At 32.9% G+C, this 24,449-nt stretch overlaps 2 protein-coding genes across 2 annotated transcripts; one reads left to right on the top strand and one right to left on the bottom strand.

The window, feature by feature from the left end:
- Positions 1 to 1,809: 1,809 nt before the first annotated feature.
- On the top strand, positions 1,810 to 9,740 carry LOC148180313 (solute carrier family 22 member 1-like). The gene is made up of 8 exons (XM_088046867.1): positions 1,810 to 2,141; positions 6,154 to 6,376; positions 6,427 to 6,533; positions 8,210 to 8,364; positions 8,572 to 8,686; positions 8,734 to 9,227; positions 9,278 to 9,459; positions 9,509 to 9,740. Exons 1-8 carry the CDS (start codon positions 1,984 to 1,986, stop codon positions 9,680 to 9,682), a joined length of 1,608 nt encoding a protein of 535 aa, XP_087902993.1. The 5' UTR covers positions 1,810 to 1,983; the 3' UTR covers positions 9,683 to 9,740.
- Positions 9,741 to 15,724: 5,984 nt separating this feature from the next.
- LOC148180314 (uncharacterized) lies at positions 15,725 to 23,685 on the bottom strand. The gene is made up of 17 exons (XM_088049771.1): positions 23,558 to 23,685; positions 23,066 to 23,392; positions 22,898 to 23,018; positions 22,555 to 22,850; positions 22,193 to 22,501; positions 22,025 to 22,145; positions 18,210 to 18,570; positions 18,045 to 18,162; positions 17,876 to 17,995; positions 17,645 to 17,830; positions 17,330 to 17,602; positions 17,056 to 17,280; positions 16,859 to 17,003; positions 16,531 to 16,810; positions 16,274 to 16,485; positions 16,118 to 16,223; positions 15,725 to 16,063 (listed from the first exon to the last, which is right to left on the bottom strand). The coding sequence occupies exons 1-17, from the start codon at positions 23,613 to 23,615 to the stop codon at positions 15,896 to 15,898; spliced, it is 3,426 nt and encodes a 1,141-aa protein (XP_087905897.1). The 5' UTR covers positions 23,616 to 23,685; the 3' UTR covers positions 15,725 to 15,895.
- Between the last annotated feature and the right edge of the window lie 764 nt (positions 23,686 to 24,449).

The following is a 24,449-nucleotide window of genomic DNA, read 5'->3' on the forward strand; positions in this document are numbered from 1 at the left end:
TCTTGAGATATTGAGTAGAATTATTAAGCTAATTTGGCAACACTGTTACTACCTGTGTACCTATAAAAATTGATTTTAATAAATCTTTTACTTAGTAACTTGCATTTCTGAATTTCGAATTAATAAATGATGCATGATTTCCATCGCATTTCCCAAGCACTAGGTACATTGCACAAGACTCGTTTGCAGAAAATTCTACCATGTGAATGTATGCCAACAAGAAAATAAAAATCTAACAAAAGTCAATTCCATTGACTATTGTAAATCAAATTTTGCAGTTTCCGTAGTTTCATATGTTTTTAACAAAGATGTTATTATACGGTGTTGCCATGTTGTACATACAACCTTTTTTTGAAATTTAACACTTTCAATATCCAATACTAATGACGTTTTAATTATTAAAATTGGTTGCATTCGTTGCAAATGCTTTAAAACTTCATTATTATGGTTACAGCTTTCTTTAAAGTTAAACTTCCTGATAAAAAGATATTTATCTTCTTGTTTTTAAAACCACGTTTTTATGCTTTTTTAAGACCGGCCTTTATGAATTCGTCAAGTTTATCCGCGACTTACGACACATCCTGTATGTATATGAAATACGTTCGCTTAGGACCAAGGAACGCTAACCACGGAAGTTTTTTCATGTATGTATTATAAAAACGTCACGTCACCACCAGTAGCATAAATACTTTCGCAAAAATGCCTCGGAAAATTGCAGAATATTTGCATCTTCCAGGCGTTGCTAGCTACACAAGCCATTGTTCCAAAGAACGTCAGCAACTTATTTTCTCACCGACCGACAGTGGGGTGGATGTGCTTATGTTGAAAAGACATGGAGGGTGGCGTAGCAGTAGCGTAACTGAAGGATTTGTAGAAGAAAGTGTGGAGAACAAGGTTTAAATTTTGAAAAAAATCTTTCAGCAGACAGAATTGACAAATCAAGTTCAGCTCAATGTCCAATCGTCGACTTCAACTACTCCGACAGTTTCGCATATACCGAAAGAAGAAAACGATTTGTAAAAACTTGAAACTAGATCTTGGCATTCTCCAGTGGCTCATGTTGTGGAAAAAAACAATTTTAAAAATATGGAGATAATGAAATCGAGCTTCGAACATTTTTCTAACTTAAATAATTAAATTTTTTATTTTTATAGCCATAATCAAAATAAATAATTTCATTTATAAAAGTATTATTATTATCGTTGCTATAATATAAAATGTTGCTACGGTGTAAAGTAGAAAATTACTAAACGATTTTGATCTCATTAAAATGACTATTATTGGACAAAATGCGAAAAACAATAATAAAAAGCATTTAACAACTGTCAAATGTGTCAAAGACTCGAAAATTATTTTTTAGGGTTTCGTCTTACAATCCCGACATTTTGCGACCTTCCTGAACTTAAGCAATGAGCAAAAGCATTAAGCAAAAGACTTAAAGGTAACAATGTACCACCACCATTGGTGTTTACTTCCTTATAATATTAAAAAATGTAAAATAAATGGTTATTTGTTTACATAGGGAGAAAAATGATTTTTAATTTTAATTTTTACTTTTGATGGAAAAGATGAATAAATAAAAATGACATGTAACCATCAGCAAGAGCAATATAAACACGAAATATTTTAACTCTTTATTGGTGTCTCTGTACGCCAGACTAATTTATAACTTTAGCAAATGTTTATTTACTGTGAACCTTACAATAATTTTTAAACACGTTTATCGTGACACTTTGCATATTAAATTAACGGTCTTCCTGTGGTATTATTACAAAGGCGTTCCATAATATCGAAATAATAAATAGAGGTCGCTTATGTTACATCGTCTTTAGTTCATGAAATGTAGTCGCAACAGAGACTCGCTCGAAATTTCGTGTTAAAATTGTTTGTGATAATTGGCTAAGGTAAAAATACAGTGATTAGCAGTGATTACCTTTGTTACATTTTCATCGTTCTTAAATAATCAAACATAAATTAGTGACAATGTCATCTGTGGACAATTCTTTAGATGCTATTTTAATTCAATTGGGAGACTTTGGAAAATATCAATCTTTTATGTTCGGTTTAGTATGTTTTGGTGTTATTCTACATTCTGGAGTTCACGTAGCTTTTGTGTTTACTGCTATGGATTTAGAATACAGGTAACACAAATTACTAATTAAATTAGTGAACATATAGCTCTTGAGATTCACTTGTGAGATTTTATCTAAACAAATAGAATTTGATACTTATATCAATAAACGTCGTGAATAAAGGGAAGAGAGCTGGTGTTGGGTCATGTCATTATTGATTTTAGCGCTCAGCATCCTACGTCCTGAAACACAGCTGATTCCTTCATAAAGGGTTTTAAAACATATTCGCCCATTTAAAAAATATTTGGTTTTTGTACACATTTTAACATGTTATTTAGATATGTTTTTTCATCATCGGTTAATTTATAATTACAATTAATTTACAACCAATTACCACTTGAGACAAAGCGTAATTCTGAACTTTGTAATAATTAATTACTCAATTTAAATTAATTAATATATACAGTTCCAGTTAATTTTAATTAAATAGTTTCCAAAGTAGTTAGGTAACAAATTAATTTCATAAACAACATCGTATTTGTGTCATAGCATTATCAAGTTGTCTAAACTTAATTTATAATCGTCAGACCATAAATCCTCAAAGATCATTCTTGTTATTAGTTTGTATTATGAAAAATTATAATTAAACAGTTCAATGTAGGCACATTAACATATAAGCAAGTTTCGAATAAACCCAGAAAGCAATAGTAGGATATCGCCTTTTAATTACATATCATTTGAAATTCCAAATAATGTTTTTAGTTGTACGTTTACACCTGTCAATTTTGAGGCTAAGAAGGAATTTTTCTTGAAAAGCAGTAACATAAAATGCATGAGAAGATGTTTTTGGTGTGATTAATCTCAGTGTGACATCAATATAAAAGACTGTTGCTTCAAACACATGATTTCGAATGTTAAAGCCAACTGAGGCTGACTTTTTTTTACCGCATAATATGGATCTTGTGTCAAAGTCTGTACCACACTGTACACATATTTCGTAATAACAATGGGTAAACAAAGAAATTGAAGAATGTGAAGAAATAAAGAGAACTTGGCGCTAAAGTTGATTTTAAGTTTTGACCAGTTCTCAGTTATTTTAAAAATTAGTGAAAAAAGTGTCCCACTTGCAAATACAACAAGAGAAGCAGAAGATAAATATATAGGAAAAAACAACATATTCTTCCAGTTCCACATTGATGAACGGTACAAAGAACCGAATAATGAGGTTTACAAAAACCTTATTCTTTAGAACATTTTTTTTATTTACTCTTTTAGATCAGCATATAATAAAAAATGGATGCAATGTTAGAAATGGAAGAAGCCAGAAGAATACTTTGTTAAAATGAACGATGATACTGATGTAGACCCAGAAGAAATTATAAAAGCGGCTGATAATGCATTTTCTGATTTAATTCTTCCCAAGTCGAGCTCGATGCTGAGGACTACTCTTTTGATTAAAAATGACGTCAATACATCAATACTTCAAAGTTACGGTAACTTTAAAAGCAAAAATCAGATGGGTGTCATCCAAAAAACTCTAAAACCTTTACGAAAAAAGAGATAGCCCATTTATAATTATTGAAGCTCCTGATCATGTCAACTTGTTAACAAAAAATTACAAAACCAAAAGATATAGAAATAATTGTTCATTATAAAGTAGAATATATTTTAAAAATTATTCTTCGTAGTTTTCTATATTAGTATTTGCAAGGTATTTCTTTAATATTTGTTTCTTGGATTTATTGTTAATTTTTCGCAGTTTGTCTACTAACACTAAGACACTAGACAAGCTCTTTTGTCCTTTCTGTGACTGCATATACAGGTGTCCGGAAAGTCGCGTGTCGCGGAAACTGTATCATCGGACAATGCCATAGATCATCGGAAAAATGTTAAAAAAAATCTTTGTCTTCAATTTTTCGAGGTATGATGGATTGAAGAGGCAAAGTTTGATGCGAAAATTAACGATTTCTGTGCAATAATTTTACGTTTAAATGAATTTGTTACATAAAGGACATTTTGCGCAAAAGCATGGTGCAAAGAAAATCGGAAAAATCTTGCAAGAAATGCCTGAAAAATGTTGACAAAGTTTTTGAATCAACAATCTCCATCAGTGTGGCATTGTTCACTTGAAACCATAGTTACGTTACTCGTTCATGAGCCGACACGACTAACGCCAACAATACAACCGCAACGTTACTATGGCTTTAAATACTAGAACTTTAAATGATTGGAGAAAAAGTTCAGCAATGTTGCCATTTTCCTAATTTTCTTTTGGTCTTCCTGTGAAAACAGAGAGTCTGGAATTTTTTTTAACATTTTTTTAGTACTCTGGAGGACCACTCAACTACCGCCTTTCAAGTTGGTGCGCCACTTTCCGGACACCTGTACATAGAGATACCAGAATATTATTTTTAAAATATTGTCTACTTATTTCGATATAATCAACATTTTTGATAAAAGCAACTTAAAAAAAAAATGTTTCCAGACAGGGTGACTATATCGAATGTTCAATTTTTGTTTTAAAATTTACCATCTGTTTGCTGTCAACACCCTCCTTTGATCTCTGGGGCGTGAGTTCTGGGACACCTGTATTGTTAGCCATTTGTACAAAGTTATACACTGGTATGTAAAGTCCGTTTTTTTTTTTAAATTACCAACACCGCAATTTTCCCCTGCATTACAGCCGGCAACGTTGCCTAGGGAGATTTTTGGTGGGAAAATAGTTGTCACATTTTTGACATTTCTGAAAATTAGGCAGTGTTTTCGTTAAAAACGTTTCTTTTACAGCCTGTTGGATTGCAAATCAAAGAATTTAATAGTGAAAAGACTCGCCACAGTCTGAAAGGCCGTTTTGTGTAATCAAATTGTCAATTAAGCAGCTAACCTATTTGATTTTATCACCAAAAAGTCACCATCGACGATGTTGCCGGTTGTAAAGTGCTGGGAGAGTGCGGTGTTGGTGTTTTTTAATAAAAAAACGGACTTTACGTTTACCTTATTGTTAGTTGAGCTTTTTTCCAAAACAGTTTTTGCGCTGTAAGCGATGTCTAGACTTTTTGATGTTTTTATGCCCTTAAACTTGTTTGTCATTTCATCATAAATCATCAAGCTTAATCCGAGTAAATAAACAGATAAAAAAAATCGATTGGTAAACTTCCCACCACTATTACACTGCAATTGTTAATTTTTTATATAGGTTACACAACGTTATTAGACCTTGTGTACAGAATTTAAGTAATATTTGCTTTAGTATAAATTCTTCGAACATTGCAGAAAATCTTAATATTAAAATTTATAAGAAATTATTTTTCATCTCAAATTACATAAGTAGAGCAAATTAACACAAACATACAACAATAAATTGTGAGAAATTGCAAGGACGAACGGTATGGAAAAACTGTGTTTACTCTTAAATAAATTTCGATTAGATATTTGATTTTTCGTGGAAAATTTTAAGGATTTGGTCGGGAACCAAACTTTTAAATTACCCATTAATTTTAATAAACGATTTATTCAATGTCAAATACAGGCTGTCTGGAAAGTCGCGCACCACCGTGATACTGTATCATTGGACAATGCCATAGATCAGCGGAAAAATCTTAAAAAAAAACATGTTTTCAATTTTTCGAGCTATGATGGATTGAAGAGTAAAAGTTTAATGCCAAAATTAACGATTTCAGTGCAATAATTTTACTTTTATTTATTATTTAAAAGACATTTTGCGTAAAGGCATGGTGCAAAAAAATCAGAAAAATCTTTTGAAAAATGGCTGAAAACTGGTAACAAGATTTTTGAATCAACAATGTTGATAAATGTGGCATAGTTACATTACTCGTTCATGTTATACTGTGGCTTTGAATACTGGAAATTTAAACTATTGGGGAAACAGTTCAGCAATGTTGCCACTTTCCTAATTTTATTTTGGGCCTGCAAAAGCAGAGAGTGTGAAATTTTTTTTTTTTTAATTTTTTTGGTACTTGGGGAGACCACCCAATTACCCTCTTTCAAGGTGGTACGCCACTTTCCGGACCCCTGTATGTATTTTACTCTCATCTCATAATGTTATCTCTTTTGTTTCCAGGTGCAAAGTTCCAGAATGTGACAGTACAAACCCAGAATTTGAACCACCCTGGCTGCCAAATGCCGTACCATTTGCACACGAAGCTCCATCGAAATGCATGAGATACACAATAAATAATGGAAGCAGCTTTGAAAACTGTACCAAACCAACAGATTTTACGGTTGGTACTGTTAGGTGTGACTCTTTTGTTTATAAAACCAAAGAAAATAGCATTTTACAAGATGTAAGTAGTTTTTTTAATAAAACCATTGTCGGCTTTACGTCAAATTTCAGTATGGTCTTCAGTGTGAAGATAATTTATGGAAATTGACTCTAGTAGGAACTATAAACAATGTGGGACAATTTGTTGGTTTATTGATTTCAGGCTTTATATCTGACAAGTATGTAAAGAACATAAGCTAACAAAACTGTAATAAGTGTAGCTACATTTTGTTTCATTTCTACTTCATACTTCATAATGTTAACTGATTTTTGGTATTGACATGGCAAATTGCAAATCTTAATCACCCAAAATTCTAATAAATTAACATACATATTTTAAAGAATGCTCGCACTTTATTTTAATTTGAAAATTCTTAATAAAAATCTGAGCTGATTTTTGAGTCGCACATAATCTCAGATTTTCCGTTTAAAAGCAATTGCGAGCGTTCTAGGACACCTGTAGATGATTGAAACATCATTATTGAGGAAACATGTCACCGCCATTTTAACGCTTCCTTTACTTGCACCTTAAGGCACATTTTCTTGCCAATTTGCACAAGTAAATCGTTGAATGTAAACGCAGGCATGAAGCTTGAGGATGGCTGTGAGTGATTGTTATCTTTGAGAGGTCAAAAATTTCTTTACGACAGTTGTTTTGTTTGGCTTTACCCTGACAAGCTGTTTAAATACTTTGGAATAACTGAAAAGTGTTACGTCAAGAATTATGTAGCTAATATTTTATTGCATATTCCTAGTAGACTTGCGGTCACGGAAACTTGGGCAATCCAACTGTCACATGTGAAATGACATTTATGTGATACTTGAAAAATCAATTTAGAAGTTTTGAAACCACAAAAATGATAACAAAATATGATTTAGTTTAATTTTTTTTTAAATGTCAAAAAATCATGTCCAAGAATAGTACATTATATTGTTAAGAGTAGAAAATAACAATTGCGGCCGAGGCAATGCAATATGAATGAAATATAAAAAGCGATTCTGCTCCGAACAATGTATACTATTTTTTCTTCAAGCATTTTCAATATGAATTGCCGCCGCAAGATTTGTCGTCTCTATTTAATAAATTATATTTAAAATACCGTTTGAAAGAGCTGTTCCCATTTTTATTAATATTTACGCTTAAATTAACACCAAAGAGAGTCTTTCGTAACTTTTATAGAGATTTGGGCTTGAATTAAGTCGACACTGCAGTGTTCATCTCACTGACGGACAAAAATGACAGATGAACAGAAACTTCAAATTGGTCTTAAATTGCACGACCATAGCGACAATGTGATGTTTTTAGTAACTAACATTATTGTATTAGTAAAGTAATGTGAATATTGTTTAACTGTGAAACAAAACCTCACTTCTGTATGGGATGTTATAGATCATAATACATTATGTTACGCTTGAAGAAAAATATTATACCTACTTTCTACCAAAATTTTGAAAATTTTATGGCACATCATAAATATTATCTCAAAATAAAGTTTTTAGTCCCTATAAGATATCCATTAACTCAACAAATAAAAAATATTTGCATCTGCAACTGCTAGCTTCAGTGTACAAAAATGCTCCCGTGCATGAGGATGAAGACCGAATGTTGCTGAGGCGAGGCAAAAACAATTGAGGCGAGGCCAGTATCTGAATTACAACCAGTTCTACTTTACTCTCAACTTACGCTTCACGACAAGAGCTTAACTTTTGCTACTAAACGAAATAAAATGTGAACATTGAACATATTCTGTTGTGTTGACTGTTTTTGAATCATTTACTACCTAGGTGACTGTGTAGTTCGTAGTTTAATTCTATGTCTTGTACACTCATATGCTAATATTTTCTCACTTTGAAGATACGGACGAAAAGTTGTTTTTATTTTGGGACTAATTTTCTGTGGGATCTGTGGCTTGCTTCGCACTATTGCACCTTCTTATCTTTGGTTTGTAATTCTCGAATTTCTTGATGCTGCTTTTGGTGCAGGAAGCTACATATGTGGATTTATCATGGGTACGTACCAATTGTAATCTGCTGTTTTGTCTCAACTTGACAAAAGTAGATGGCTTGTTTGAAATGTTTTAAAAATGAAATGAAAACTTGTCCACTTTCATTCCATTTTCATTTTGATCGAGCTTTCCCAAAAATTTTAAGAGCATTGTAAATTAAGGTATCTAAATTTTGAATAAAAACTAATTTCATTATTCTGTTGTTTCCCAGGAGTGGAACTTGTCGGTCCTAAAAAGAGGGTCTTAACCGGAACACTTATCAGTGCTTGTTATGCTTTGGGCGAAATTTTTGCGGCTGGATCCGCATGGGTGTTCAAAGCCTGGAGGTAGGTAATTCCATGTATCACAATTCTTCTCACATGAATAATCTTAGGCCAGTTATTTACATCTTGTACGGGCCACCGATGCTTTTATTTTTCTACTTCTGGATCGTCCCAGAATCCGTGCGATGGTATTTAAGTAAAGGAAAAGTGGAAGAAGCAAAAGAAGTTCTACGAAAAGCAGCCCAAGTTAACGGGAGAACCATAAGTGAAAATTCTTTGAATAAACTTGTGGAAGAGAACCAAAGTGAAAATCAATCCAAGGACTCCATCGGCAAGGTTTTTCAGTCGAAAGTTTTGTTCTTACGGCTCATCAACTGTGTTTTTTGTTGGATAACTTGTGCGTTCCTTTTTTATGGATTAACTTTAAATTCGGTGGCATTGGCTGGCAATGGGTACTTGGACTTCATTTTAACTGCTTTGATAGAAATTCCAGCGTACTTTGCCTGTGTACATGTTGTGGACAGAATTGGAAGAAAGTGGTCGCTTAGTGGATCATACTTTATTACTGGATTATCTTGCGCAATTTACTTCTTCATTCCCAAAAGTACCAAGTTTGAATTTTTAGAAGCACCAAAGTTTATTTCTCTTTTGTAGATTATCACAACGTCGCTCTTGCAATGTGGATGCTGGGTAAATTTGGCACCACAATAGCGTTTACAGTGATTTACATAATAACCAGTGAGCTATTTCCAACACCCTTACGACACTCCATGATGGGTTCCTGTTCGACATTTGGAAGAATAGGATCAATGGTAGCGCCTCAGACCCCAATATTGGTAAAGAATCATATACCATAAACTTTTCTCTTTACAATTTAATATGTAGGCTCAAATTTGGGAACCCTTGCCCATTATAATGTTCGCAGCAATGTCAACCATCGCTGGACTATTGTCTCTTCTTTTTCCGGAAACTTTAAATTTGAAATTACCGGACACTGTGGAAGAAGCGATTAATATAGGAAAAAAGAAGACCAAGACGGAATTATCACCAAATTTGTAGTTGATTTTTTGATGTCACACATATCCTAAAAATAAAGAAATGTTATTTAAATTTTCAATTTTGAGAATTTTACTTACGGATTAAATTAAAATTAGAAATAAAAGTCAGTGGAACTGCAAGAACAATTAATTTATGTGTGTTCAAATTGACTAAATAGAAAACTAGGAATCACCTTCCAGCACAAAGATCGACCCAGAACATATTGTTAATCGGGATAATAACTATTTAAATAAAAAAATCGACATTTTTGTATCGAGTACTATTAACACAAGTGCATGTTCTAAATGGGCACCAGATATTGTCTTAATTTTAGAATTATTCACAAAGCCGTTTAAAAATAATAGACCGTTAAATTCGCTAAAATGGCATACATTTTAATCACGCAGTGAATGCTCTAAATTGCCGGACAGTTTCGCCGCTTGTTTTTTGCTGATCAGTTGGCACATACATAACAACATATACATCGTTGAAAAGCTTTTGATTTGAGCTTCATAAAAAAATATTTATAAAATCTTGAATGCAAAAGCCGTAAAAAATATTTTAAGAATGCACTTTTTTTAGGTATTTTTAAATTTTAAGTCAAATTTACGTTTTAATCTACCCGAGTCTACATCAAGATTTTTATACCAAAATGTTTTTTAGGGTTTCTAGTATACAAAGTAATTAAATTTGGGTGCACATACTTGCCCATATTCCTGAAAATCGAAGAAAACTGTTTAGATGTGCTGATATGCCGTGCGCTCGGAGGCGCGCATTGCCAGTGTCTAAGCGGTTACTTGTCCTTCCAATATTAAAGTTTTGTAACGATTTTTTCTTTTTATACAGAGTGTTCAAAAAATAGCGGACCAACTGATAAGAACGTCAAACTCTAAGACGCTGTGAATTGGAAATGCTGTTTAAAATTTTTATTTGAAGCTCTGTACGGGAGCAAAATAACTTTAAATATTGCGAAAAACGGCAACAGTGTTCAATTCTTTCGGTAATTACTATCGCGGAAACAAAATTTCGAACATCAAATTGATTGATGTTTAAAAATTGTAAATTGTCCTTTGTCTTTATAACCTTAAAATTTATAAAAGACTCAGCAAGTGTCAGAAATTTGCTTTGTATGTCAGTCACAATGACAATAAAGCTTGATTTACATTGCCATTTCAAAAAGTGATGTTCGAAATTTTGATTCCGCGATAGTATTAGGAATATAATTTTGAGACCAGAGCAACACTTTGGTAGTTACAATTATTAATAAATCATGTAACTGGTTACTATGGTTTGCAATTAAATTTGATAACACCTGACCAGTAAAGTCACAAAGTAGATCAAGAACCATTTGTTCTCTTCTTGGTGTGCGAATAGTCTTGGGTCCTACATGATCCTGATAAATTTGGTTCCAATCGGCCCATTTCACGTACCTGTTGGTAAACTCGTTGAAAAGTATTCTTGGAGGGAATTTGCCAGTTAGGAAATTCACAAGCCTTACTGCCCCTTACTGCTTCTCGACTGTTTCCTTCAGGTGTCGGTATATTCAGCAAAATTATACATCTTTAGAGAAATAAACTCCTCTAGTTTGTAACACCTAAAAAATGTTTGACTTTTCTAAAAAAATGGTCATTGTCAGGCGCTAGGCAACAATTAATTACTGAATTCTTGAAGTGAAATGTTGCCAGATTAATTTTGCAATTTTGAGCTTAATTTTAAAAGTGCAAAATAACGTTTTGTATCAACATTTAAGGCATTTAAAGACTGTAAGTATGTAAATGTCACCCAAAACATGAACTCTAGTTGAATTTTGTAAACCTTGAGTTCATTATAAGGAAAAATTTGTGCCATAATTAGCGCCCCTTTAAGTGGCTGTAGATTTCCAACGAAGCACTCAATAATGGAAAAAACTTAATTTAGCTATTAGTTATTATCTGAAGATTCACGTAGTGAATAGTTGGTCCGCCATTTTTTGAACACCCTGTATATACACCCTTTTTTACCACAAACACCACTGGTCCACTTAAATACAAAGTGTCCCAGAACTCATGATTCACGAGCAAGGGAGGGTGCCGACTGCAATACAGATGGTAAATTTCAAAATAAAAATTGATTAAGTTTAATAGTATTTGAGAAAGAACAAAAAATTAACAACCAATCCCGAAAGCTTATTCTCGATGTGGCGTAAATAGCCATCCAAATTCCTAGGCAACGAGAGTCTGACCAATGGACGATAGTATGTGTCCATAGTTACCGATTTTCAAATTCTGTTCTACTTCCGGATTGGCTACCGTTTTGTTGTCTTAACTCGATTATTTTTTGAGCTAGAAAATTTTTGTTTCGAAATTTTGATTCAGAGTTGTTGCCTTCATAAGCCTTTTTTCTCTGGATCACGAGTTTACAATTTGTTACAATTGTTACAATTTGTTTTTGCTGTACGTAAATATTTGGGAAGAATTTCTTACTACCTGCAGTTGATCACCATAAATTATATTACTGATTTTAAAGGAAAAAGTGCCCCTGTATGAAAAATTACGAATCCAAGTGTTTTAGATTTAATAGAGAACACCAGCGAACAAGAAAAAGAAGAGGATACTGATGACGAAACTGACCATGATGACAATGATGACAATGACGACAACAACGACGATGACGACGATGACAATGACAATGACGAAAATGATAACGATGATGAAAATGATGACGATGACGAAGATGAACACCATTTATATACAGGGTCTATCAGAACTAGCGGACCAAAATGAAACGATGTATTCACAATCTTCTGGGAATAATTGGAAAAATGTTTAAAAAAATCCATCTTTAATAGTGATCAGAAAATGAACAATTTAAACTAACCAATCGTGTTGCTGATGTTAAATTACCTGAAAATTAGCTTTTCCTGCTTTATTTGTAACTATGGATGCATCTTAAATATTTTTGCATTGTTGTTACACTGACGTAATTTTTTAGGTGACGTCTTCTCATAAAAATTGACAAGTTTATTTTAAGACCAACAAAATGAAATAATAAACTCAAACTTTAACTTGTTCTCAAAACAATTTACTATGGCGTTCCCAAAAATTCCAGCCCAAAGATTGACAGAAAATCTTTGCTGGGGATTACTTTGCCTGAAGACGTGCGGATTATCTCGCCCCCAAACATGAAAATTTCTTTGATTGAAAAATCCATCTTTTTGAAAGCAAGATTCGTCTGTAAACAATATGTTTTTGACGAAGTTCTCATTTGCTTCATGTTCCCGCAGAAGCCAAGTACAAAACTCCACTCTTAGAGGATAATCTTCCGGCGTAAGACATTGCACTTTAGTATAATGAAATGAAATGGGTGCATTCGTTCGTCTTCAAGAATACGTTGAACAGAAGAGGTGGACATTTCAAGATTTCTGGCCACAATACTAATGCTCGTTTCAGGTTCCTCTTCAAAAATCTCAATAACCGCTTCCTCGTTGTCCACGGTTCTCGCAGTTCTTGGGGCACCCCCAACCTCCCTTCTGCATACTTTTAAATTACCAGATTCTCTTCCTCTCTGTACTAATCTTAAAATAACATTTCGGCTAGGCTGTTCCCTATTTGGAAAACGAAGTGCGTATTGCTGGATAGTAGCTGTTGCACTGCGATTACACTCTCCATACAACAAGACCATATCAAAATATTCTTCCGGGGTAAACATAATTAATTATTAAATACAATGAAACCACAAATCAACGTTTGGAATGACTGTCTAATTGTCAGAAATACTTTGTTATGACATAACAGTCAATTATTTTTTGCAACAATTAAATAGGTTTCTATGGTAAAAAATATATGTTTTAAGGTAATTTTACATCTACAACACGATTGGTCAATTAAAACCGTTCTTATTTTAAAAGCCAACAAGAATGGATTTTTTTAAACAATTTTCTCTTTATCTGCAGAAGATCATTTATCCATGGGATGATTTTGGTCCGCCAGTTCTGATAGACCCTGTATAATATTACTTGTTATTTTTTTATTTTGATATTTTCTGCCTACTGTTTATATAAAATTTTATATATGACATACAGGATGTTTGGTAAGTAAAGCACCAACTCTTACCTGGAGAATCAAGAAGCATACAGAAAAAGAGGTTTAAGTGAAAAGTTTATTTTTTTTTCCTTTTATTGTAAAAGTTATAAGCTTGTAAAGTTGACCAATCAGAAATAATTAAAGATCTGACTGAAAACATAGTAGTTTGATTTTGATAAAAACGAGAGTGTCAAACAATTGTTACATTTGACATGATTAGTCAGTGGCGGCACAAATGTACATAAAACTGAATATTTAATTCGAAAAATAAATTGTATACAAAATTATAAAACCAATCAAATTGTCTTTTGTTCCGACCTAAAGCAAGATATAAGAATAAATCATTTCTTAAAGCGGCGTTTATACAGGCTGTCCGGAAAGTCGCGCACCACCGTGAAACTGTATCATCGGACAATGCCATAGATCACCGGAAAAATGTTAAAAAAAATCCATGTCTTCAATTTTTCGAGATATGATGGATTAAAAAGGCAAAGTTTGGTGCAAAAATTAACGATTTCTGTGCAATAATTTTACATTTAAATAAATTTGCTACCTAAAGGACATTTTGCGCAAAGGCATGGTGCAAAGAAAATCGGAAAAATCTTGCAAGAAATGCCTGAAAACTGTTAACAAGGTTTTTGAATCAACAATCTTGATCAGTGTGGCATCGTTCACGTGAAACCATAGTTACATTACTCTATCATGACCCGACCTGACTAACGTTAATAATATAACGGCAACGTTACCACGGCTTTGAATACTAGAAATGTAAATTATTGGAGGAAAAGTTCAGCAATGTTGCCATTTTCCTAATTTTCTTTTGGTCTTCCTGCGAAAATAGAGAGTCTGAAATTTTTTTTAACATTTTTTTGGTACTCTGGAGGACCACCCTATTACCCCCTTTCAAGGTGGTGCGCCACTTTTCGGACAGCCTGTATAAACGCCGCTATAAGAAATGATTTATTCTAATCTCAGGACCATTGCAAAATTGTTTAGCCCACGTTGACAGATACCTTCATAACGCTGCTGTTACAGTTTGGTGCTTTACTCACCAAACACCCTATACATATATCTTTATATTGTTTTTAAAGAATGTTTTAGTCACAAATTAAAAAAATATCTAAAAATTGCTTTTATCTTAACGTATTAATTGGCATTTTTCTAAAATCTATATTTCTGATACTCAAAAAAAAATATTTTTTTTACATAATAAGATAAAACAGCTTAAATTATATAAATCCTGAAAATTTCAATCAAATATCTTAAGCCGTTTAGGCACTATGATTTTCTTTCAATCAGAAGCATGCAAGGAACCTTAAAAGTTATCGTCATAGAATTCCAGAAACGTAGTCAGACTGAAAATCCCAATTTGAACGAAGTACCTAAAACCAATTCGATTGGTGGACAAGCAAATGACAAATTCCGTCTGCACATGAAATGGAAATTGCTCGAAAAAGTTTCTCTTGCATCGAGTGGTCCAAATGCCTAGACAAAACCAAAAAAAAACCTTCAAAACACCAAAAACAATCAAGACTAAAAGGTGGATAATGAAAATATATTTGAAGTTTCCAAAACACACAAAATCCGAAGGGATATTTGAGAAATCTAATATCTAGCTTGACAAATATAAAAAAGAAACCTTAAATACAAATAAAACCTGTTGTTGTAAACATATAAGGATACAGCTTTAGAAATGAACATAAACGAGTACTAGAACACCTAAAAACCCTTTCGTGATTCAATTCAATACATAAATCTTCTCAAAATTGCGGTTAAGCTCCACAATTTTCATAAATTAAGACTTTGAAATGTGATATTCAAAATAAATGAAATATACAGGAAATTTAATATAAAAAATAAATTGCAGTTTGAAATTCTTTGACTAGTCTTTTTGTAGCCACATTATTTTCAGGTGTTTTTTGAAAACATAAATTCGAAGTTTCCATTTAGGGGCATTTTCCTAGATCGGTTAAGTTGAATCGTAATTCAAGAATCAACTGTCATCAAATGATGCTTTTATTGAATTAATTGTATAGGTTTGACAGAAGTACCAACTCACAAAACAGTGTTTTAAGAAGTTTCTTAAAGCATTAGAAACAATTGAAACACAATTGAATCATTTAACTCTTAAAGCATCGAATAAAACAAAACATTCATAAATTCACTAAAATATTTACACAGACGTATCATTCTTCTCACTTGCAGACGCCTGGACATTTTGATAACACGGCACAAAATTGTTAAAGTTTGGAGCGCTAACCATCGCAAGATAGTCAGAATCCGCTTCCTTAAATCTTCGAGCATTTATCTCAACATAATCAGAATTCATTTGAAGATAATACTAAAATACAAAAAAATAACTAACATTATTGATACACTAGTATACAGTACTAACTTCCACTATTGATGGGTTTAAAATGCAACTAATTTTTTTCACCAGTTCCGTGAAAGACGGCCTTTCTATTGGTTCCGCGTTCCAGCATTTTAGCATAATGTCATAACTGCAAATCGTGTTAATTTTTGAGTGACTGTGTTAAAATAAAAGTCTTACATCTCCTGGTTTGCATATTGCGGCGCTTCCATTCTGTATCCATTTAAAAGTTTGTCACAAAAGCTTTTACTGAAGTCCATTCCAAAATACGGAGTTCGAGCTAAAGAATATAATTCCCACATGACAACACCAAAAGACCACACATCTGACTGTATTGAAAAGATGTTGTCAGTTATAGTTTCAATAGCTAACCACTTTACCGGCAGTAAATCCTACAAGAAATAATAAAGAGGAGTTCATAGTCTCGTGGAATTTACATCTCCTGTTTTTTTGTAAATATTCTTCTGATACAAGTTTTTCGATAGGCCAAAATCACAAATTTTCACAACATTGTCCTCCGTTAAGAGAATGTTTCTAACGGCAAGATCTCCATGAATTACTTTACGAGAAGACAAATATTCCATTCCACAAGCCACTTGGAACGACCACAGAAGAAGATCTCTTGTAGTGATAGGCGTGTTGACATCAAGATAATTTTCCTCAGGAGACAAATCAACGACTTTTTGTAGATCACAATGGTGCAACAATTTCACGTAACTATAAAGTAACGTTTATCAAGAGTCGATTTTGTCACAAAAGACTTACTTTGGTCCTAAAATTTCCGATCCAATCGTAAAATCAATCTGACCATTCTTCTTGTTTATTTGATCAATAAAGTTGTGTTTATGGCTCAAAATGTACTCTCGCAAGTTTCCAAAACGGCAGTATTCAACTATCACCAAGAGTTCTCCTAAGAATTGAGAATTGTTACCAGAAAACCAACAATTAATAGAAGTACCTACTTTTCCGAATTTGTTTGGTACAAGCGCCTAAAAGATTCACAATGTTGACATGTTTCCCTAAGTGTATCATAATTTTGAGTTCGGAAACAAGATTTTTTATGTAAGCGTCTCCAAATGTTCTATTGACCATTTTCACCGCCACTGTGGTTGCTGGTTCAGTTTCACAGATATTTGAAGCTTCTGCTTTTCTGACTACTCCAAAAGCACCAGATCCTATTTGTTCTCCTGTCATAAATGAGAGTAACACAAGAATTTTAAGAATATTTTCGTCCACCTAACTTTAGATGTTCGACGGGAAACTCAAACCTCTTGTCGTAGGGCAACAAATCTGCTTGGTCATCAATAGTTAAATTGGCATTCATCTGATCCAAAGCACCTTTTTCAAAAGTAGTTAAATCAGCAAAATATAATTCTTCTACTTCTTTTTGGAATCTTCTGTAACGGCGGAGCTTGATTACCACAAAAAAAGACGTGCTTAAAATCATTATGATTGAGAAGGCAATTACGTAGTACGGCCATTTTTGGGTTTCTTGGTCTGTTGACTTGCCTACAATTTTAATTTAGTTTTTACCTTCTACTTGTTTTATACCTTGGTTCATTGCTGTTAAATCAGGCGAAAAAAGTATTTCTCTGCTGTCAAATGAGTAGAAGTGTTTATTTTCCACTTTACACCAAAAAACTGTGTCATTTAAATTTTCGACCAAATCATCAGATAATACAAGTGCTGAATAGTAGCTCAAAATTCTATTTTGAGTATCGCTTTGAAAAGCAGCATCTAAAATAACAAAGTAGAAAAACCTCTCAAGTTGTATGAATTTACCGTGCAAATCCACGTCTGAGTTGTTAGTCCCCCAGAAGACTTTGTTATCGTGAAAAGAAGCATCCACTTGACAAACCAGAGTGGCACCATCTTGGTAAAGAATCATGCTCTCATTTATACCTACAAAAGATGTTTTTCTGACAGTTTTAATGTGTAAATTTTGATCTACTTTGGACTCTTTGACGAACTTTGCTAGACTCTCCAACGATACATTCCACAACACCGTCCATAGGGGGAGCAATTTCAACCGACGACAAACATGAATCATTGGAAGAAGAAAAAGCGACCTTAAAGAGCAATTCTAGCAGTTGAATTCTTCAGAGGAATTACGCACAATGTTAAAATCCAATGTGTTGTTTTGGAAATCGTCATACTTCCAAGTCATAGCGCAGGGTATAGTAACGTAAGCAAAACACTTTACCAACACGTTCCTTCCGACAATCTCGGCTACTATGAAAGTGTTAAAACTATTTATTGTGGTGATGTTATAGTCAAGACTAATTGTTACATTCTCGTACTCGTTCCAGGCTACCAAATAAAACGAAGTTTCTAGGTCAAACGTTGAAATATTTCGAGTAACGGATAGTGATAACATGTAACCACCTTCTAAACGATCTGTTAATTTCTTGCGGCAGGAGATTTTTTCAGTTTTGCTGTATTGTACAGCACAAGGCACAGACTCGTCATTTACTTTCCTACGACAAATAAATTAGGCGTAATAACTGAATAAGAGCAAATCATAGATAAAGAACAAAGATTCCAGTTTTAGAGGGAGATATTAAGAAAATAACCTAGTAAATTACCTAGTCGTAAAAGATATTTAAAATGCCAGAATTAATTAAAGATTAATAAAGAAGAAATGGAATAGCTGATTAGAAAAGAAGATATAGAGCTGAAAAAAGAAGATCCACACAACATAGTAAAACTCGATAAAATGTCCAATCCATTAGAATTTTTTTGAAATTTGTATTTTCAAATGAAATTTTACTCCTATTAAATTAGAAAAAAAATATCGCTAGATAACATTCTATTGCTAAAAAACCTGCGAAAATTTATTTCTTAAATTTCATGAAGATGGGTTGCGAATGGTTAACTTTAATTGCTTGTAACTATAATATTATAAATGCTTGTAAACATTGTACGATACGACAATCAGAATTTCTCATTAAAGGAAAGAGCGAGCGTCTTGGAACAGTCTGTACTATTCATACAAGATTTTGTAATTCAGAATTTTAGTGTCATAGCAATCGTTTATTAACTTTTTTAGATCATAAGTAAAAAATACAAATTGTAGAAACTTTCATATGCAAGTTGAACCAAAAATGTCCACTCTTTTATAGGGGAGTATGAAAATTGGCAACCCCAAGAATTTTAGTGCTATAACTGTCAACCTTGCGCAAATTGTTGTTTTTGTGTTTTTTATTAATTTGACCAAATTGTTAAACCATAAAACAAAAAACATAATCTTTCTCAAAACGTCACAAAAAGTCACTATTTTTAATCGTTTTTAGACAATAAAGTAGGCAATTTTGTTATAAGAAATGAAAAGCGCCCGTTGTCAAGGAAACACTTTTTCTGCCTAGACAAAAAAAGAACTTTTGTGCGCCTCCGTCACTTTTCATGAGATTTGTGATACTCATTAGCGGCAAGAAAATCACCTTTTAAATGTCTAGGCAGTCAAACGTGACATTTCGAATAGTTGGTTTTATTTTGCAAGTTGGCATTGCTCATAAATGTCAATTGTGTCAATTTGATTTGATTTGGAGGCCAATGACCTTCGAAAATAATAAAGGTAGATTAATGAAGCAAAGATACCACAAAAAATTGCTAAAACACATTTTAATTTAAATTAATCTGCAATCGTTTGATTTGAATGGGGTGTTACCAACCTCTATTTTCCAGCTGATGGAATTCTCCTAAATGAGGGAATGACATTTCAAATTCAAACCAAAAGTCAAAACAGATATAGTATATCCGGTGAGAGATTGGGAGATTTCGACAGTTGACATATAGGTTGGTAGCAAATTATGCTGCAAAATAGACTAAAAACACTAAATTCCTACGCGAAATGGGTTGACAGGGTTGTCAGTAACTGGGGTGTGTTCATAAAGTCTGTTGGAGCACGTGACGTCAGAGTGATGGGATTAACACTGAGATTCGCCAGAGTGTTGTTGCGTTTATGAACGGTTTCTTTGGTTATTTAAATGTTCGACAAATTGGTACATCACCTACATACAAAACGCAATTTTTGCGAAAATTTATGACTAAAACTATGCCAAATTTCCGATATCAATATCTCGCGTATTTTTTAGAGTAAACTTAAGTTAACTTAACAGATAACTAAGGTATGGCCGATCAAAGTTTCGGAAAGTTGATTTTCATTTATCCTCATTTTTCTAATTTTTAAAAAATGTATTTTTCTTAAACAAAAAATTGAAGCACAATTTTCAACGGGGTGCGGAGACCTGTTTTCAGGTTCTAAGAGGTGCGGCTTACTTGAAAGGTTAAGAAACAATGATTTATGGCAACAAACATTTGACGTGCATTTGAAATCCAACTCATTGCGCATGCGGAGCGTTTTTTATCCGGTTTCTGAGTCCGGCGATTTTCGAACGCTCAAAGTCGCGTGACAGAAAGCATTGCGTATCTTTATGAACGCTTTTGTGTCACATTTTACACAGAGTGATTTTTATGAACGCAGCCCTAAGGTTATTTTGTCATTTTAAATTTCGCGCGTATGGTACACTTTTTATTGCGTAGATATAGTGACTTTTGTGTCTTTCAAACTCTCACTGTACGAACTATTAATTATAACTATTAATAATTGTCGGCGCACAAAATTTCGTGTTTGACACGGCTAGAAAATGTTTTGGAAATGCTCGGATTTCAATACTTTTCTTGCATTTCCAAATGACCATTTTCTAGCCTAGTGAAACAAATAACTATTTGTGACCTCCATTTTGAATAACACTTGCATGATTTTAACTTTGAAAGTCTGTGAAGCCAATATTTTTCTCAGTAAATGTTATTAATGCGTTTACTCATTGCCGGTTGTGGAACTAAATCTTTCGTTTGGAGAAAAAGTAGTATTTGTTATTTAGCCGAGAAGTGGCTTTTGCTGTCTCGTAATTTTGCATACGCTCGCTACGCTTCGCCTCGCTACGCTTCGCCTCGCTACTACAAGTTAATGGCTCGACAAAAAGTACCACTTTTCTGCCGTATAACAAAATCTACTATTAAAAATTTTCTTTTTAAGCAGAAATACAAATATTCAACAAACTTTGTCAAACTTGGGCTGACTGTAGTTTTGAGTCGAGTATTAACTCATCTAAATCCTTAAATGATTGAGCAAAAAGTACAAATGGTAGAAATTTTCATTTTCATGCTGAATGAAAATATTCAACATTTCCTACTAAAAATTCAACTACCACAACTTTAGTATTATAGCTATATTTAACGTAGCTAGATTGCTATTTTTGAGTCCATTCATTGCTCGAACAAATTGTTAAATCACAAATCAACAATTTGCAACGTTTTTTTTGTAAAATTCGCAAATCTGACATTTTAAGTGTTGTCAAATAGCTGTCAAACTTAAGCCACATTGCACTTTTTGGGTCATTTATTAGTTAAATGAAATCGTTAAATCATAAAACAAAGAATACGAATTTAGGAAATTTTAATTTTTCAGCGAAATCAAAAACATCCAACATTTTTTACTAAAATTTGTTAATCTGATAGTTTAAGTGCTATAGCTAACAATTTTGGATAGCTTACTATATGTATTTGCGTCGTTGCTTAACTCAACCAAATTACCAAATTATAAAACAAACAATACAAATTTTAGAAAAAAAGATGAAACCTTTCCATGAAAACAAGAATCAGTCAGAAAATTAAAGCACAATGAATAAGCTGGTTGTGTAATAAAAAAATATCAAGTGGATTAACTCTTAGAAAAATGTTTTGAAGGCGGAACTGATGAGAAAAAAAAAAGCGCCCCAGGAAAAGATGAAGATGAAAAACTTAGTTACAAGGAACAGAAAATAGTGTAAAAAGCTTATCAAGACAATAAAAGCAAAGGGCCTGCACAATCTGTAGACCTGCCATATTTATAACATAACAAATAAATAAAAAGGAAAACAAGTGACTTACAGGCGTGTTGTAGGAGTTGGCTCTCCTTCACCACGCAAGATCCAAAAAAATGTCACTCCATTTTCATCAAACTTATAGTCGTACTCCACAATAACGAAACGTATAAAAACTTGATTTGGACCTAAAACTCCATTATACACCTCGTAAAACTCATAATTAACCTCTTACGATTGATTGGAACTAAGGTAAAAGTTTTATTGATCTGACCAGTATCGCTTTCAACCAAACATGTGAGGTAACCGCAGTCCTCGTCCTTTAACGTGAGAAATGATGACACATTTTCAAAAATCCCATTTTCTTTAATTTCAATGGAATTATTTTTGTAGGGTTGAAAAAGCCAAGAAATTTTCACAAGTTGATTCGACATTGGCAAACACTGGAAGTGGCGGCAAGTGGAGATATTTCGACTATGACACAACAAGATGATTGAGGTTTCGGAAGAACCGTTGAGGGACGTGGTGACATTTTCAAAACTCTCTTTATAAAATTGAATCAAATTTAAAAAACGATTTAAAGTTAAAAATACATACCTAATTCAAAAATATTCTTTAGTTCGTAGTTCATTTTAAACGTTGTATTTTCATGTTCATCAGATACCAATAGAATGGAATTTGCCAAATCTGAGTATGAATAGTTCATACTTGTCAATCTTACAGTCAGTAACGATCCATCTGTAAAAGTCATGTTACAAGAGTATAATTCATCGTCTTTTTCATCCATTTTAGTTTGTTCCTCTTTGAAATCCGTTTTAACCCTTTGTCTTGTTTCAACTTTTTTATTTTCTTTGTACTCCACATTACAATTCACTTCTTCATTTTTCACCATTCTGTATTAATAAATTGCATAAATTTACAATATAAACAGTCCACTTACAGTAAAAATGTTGGAGATGGACGACCTTCCACTGCTAGTCGCCAATATAAAAAAACTTCTTCGTCAATAATATTGTAATAGAAATTTTTAATGGTCAAACGTACAAAAACGTGATTTGGTCCTAAAACTCTTTCATTTGGTCACTACAAAAAGTAAAAAAAAACTTACGATTTGCTGATGAAACCATCCACGTCTTATTAACCTGCCCTAGTTCATTTTCGGCAACGCAAGTAAGATATCCAGTAGAATCATTTCTTAAGATCAAACCTGATGAAGCATCTTCAAACGTCGCATTTTCTGTTATTTCATAAAAATCGTTCGGAGATGATTGATAAAACCAGGAAATATTCGTGTTTAGATCTGACAATGCGACGCATTGAAATTGCCGACACGAGGAAATATTAGGGTCAGTACATAACAAGTCCGCGTGTGCAAATGAAGTCTTCAAACCCCTGAAGGTGGTGGTAACTTGTGAAGTTTGATTTTCATGTTGAGCTAGATGAAATTACATGAAAACAATTGCAATGTCTACTATACAAAGGAAAAGTTCAAGGACAGTGGTTTTAACAACTCAAGCCTGAAGCAAAAACATTGAGAATCAAGCAAAGGTTAAGGTTTTCACGATTTAATATTTTAAGTAATATAAAAATGTTTACTTACAACTATGAGACAATTCCAATAACAAACATATAAAATACAACCACATAACTATTAGCATAAAAAAGAAAACTATTTCGGACAATACTTGGATATCATTGCTGGATATCTATTCGCAAACTAACTTGGTTTATACAATGCTAATTTTAGTTGATTACATAATAAAACGTGTTGAAAAATTGAAATAATTATATTGAATTTTAATAACATTCATTCTTGGTGGAAAAAATCGATGAAAACTCTTCAATGTCGTAAAAACACTGACCATTTTCTAAAATCTTTTTTTTAATTAAAAAAGTAACAGTAATATTTTATTTACCATTTCTTGTGTGTTATAATTGTTTGTTTCAAAAGTCTGAGAAGTTTAAACGAACGAAATTGGTTCTTTCCATAAAAAAATCGACGTTTCTTCCGCAAGCTAATTGTTTTTTGTACTCAAAGATTATAAAACAAAAATTATTATGAAAGTTTCTTCTGATATTTGCAATTTATCATTCATTCCAATCCATTGAAAGAGAAACGCAAAATCGAGACGATTCCATTTTGTGGGATGTTGAGCATATCATGGGAAGAGTTCGATTGTCAACTACGCCATTTAAAAAGATTCAAAATTTCCCAAGTGCTATTACCTGGCAGATCTTCTAACGCTTCCGTTTTAAAATTACCCAATATCAATGTTAATCTAACAGGATTTGTGAGTATTCATCGAAAGGTGGGTCTTTTCTGGAACAGACTTTTTTAATGTTGACTAAAATATTTGAAAAAAAATTTGGAAGGTGTGAGATTCAATGCGGTTACTGATTAATTTTCTATCTTTTGAACTAGATGTTGCAAGTTAATCTAATATTAAAATAATTTTAAGAAGAATCTAGAAGAAAAATGAGAAGATAATCTA

Source organism: Gnatocerus cornutus, chromosome 1 (genome assembly GCF_029298725.1).
Source record: "Gnatocerus cornutus isolate USDA-ARS CGAHR chromosome 1, icGnaCorn1.1, whole genome shotgun sequence".
NCBI classification, from domain to species: domain Eukaryota; kingdom Metazoa; phylum Arthropoda; class Insecta; order Coleoptera; family Tenebrionidae; genus Gnatocerus; species Gnatocerus cornutus.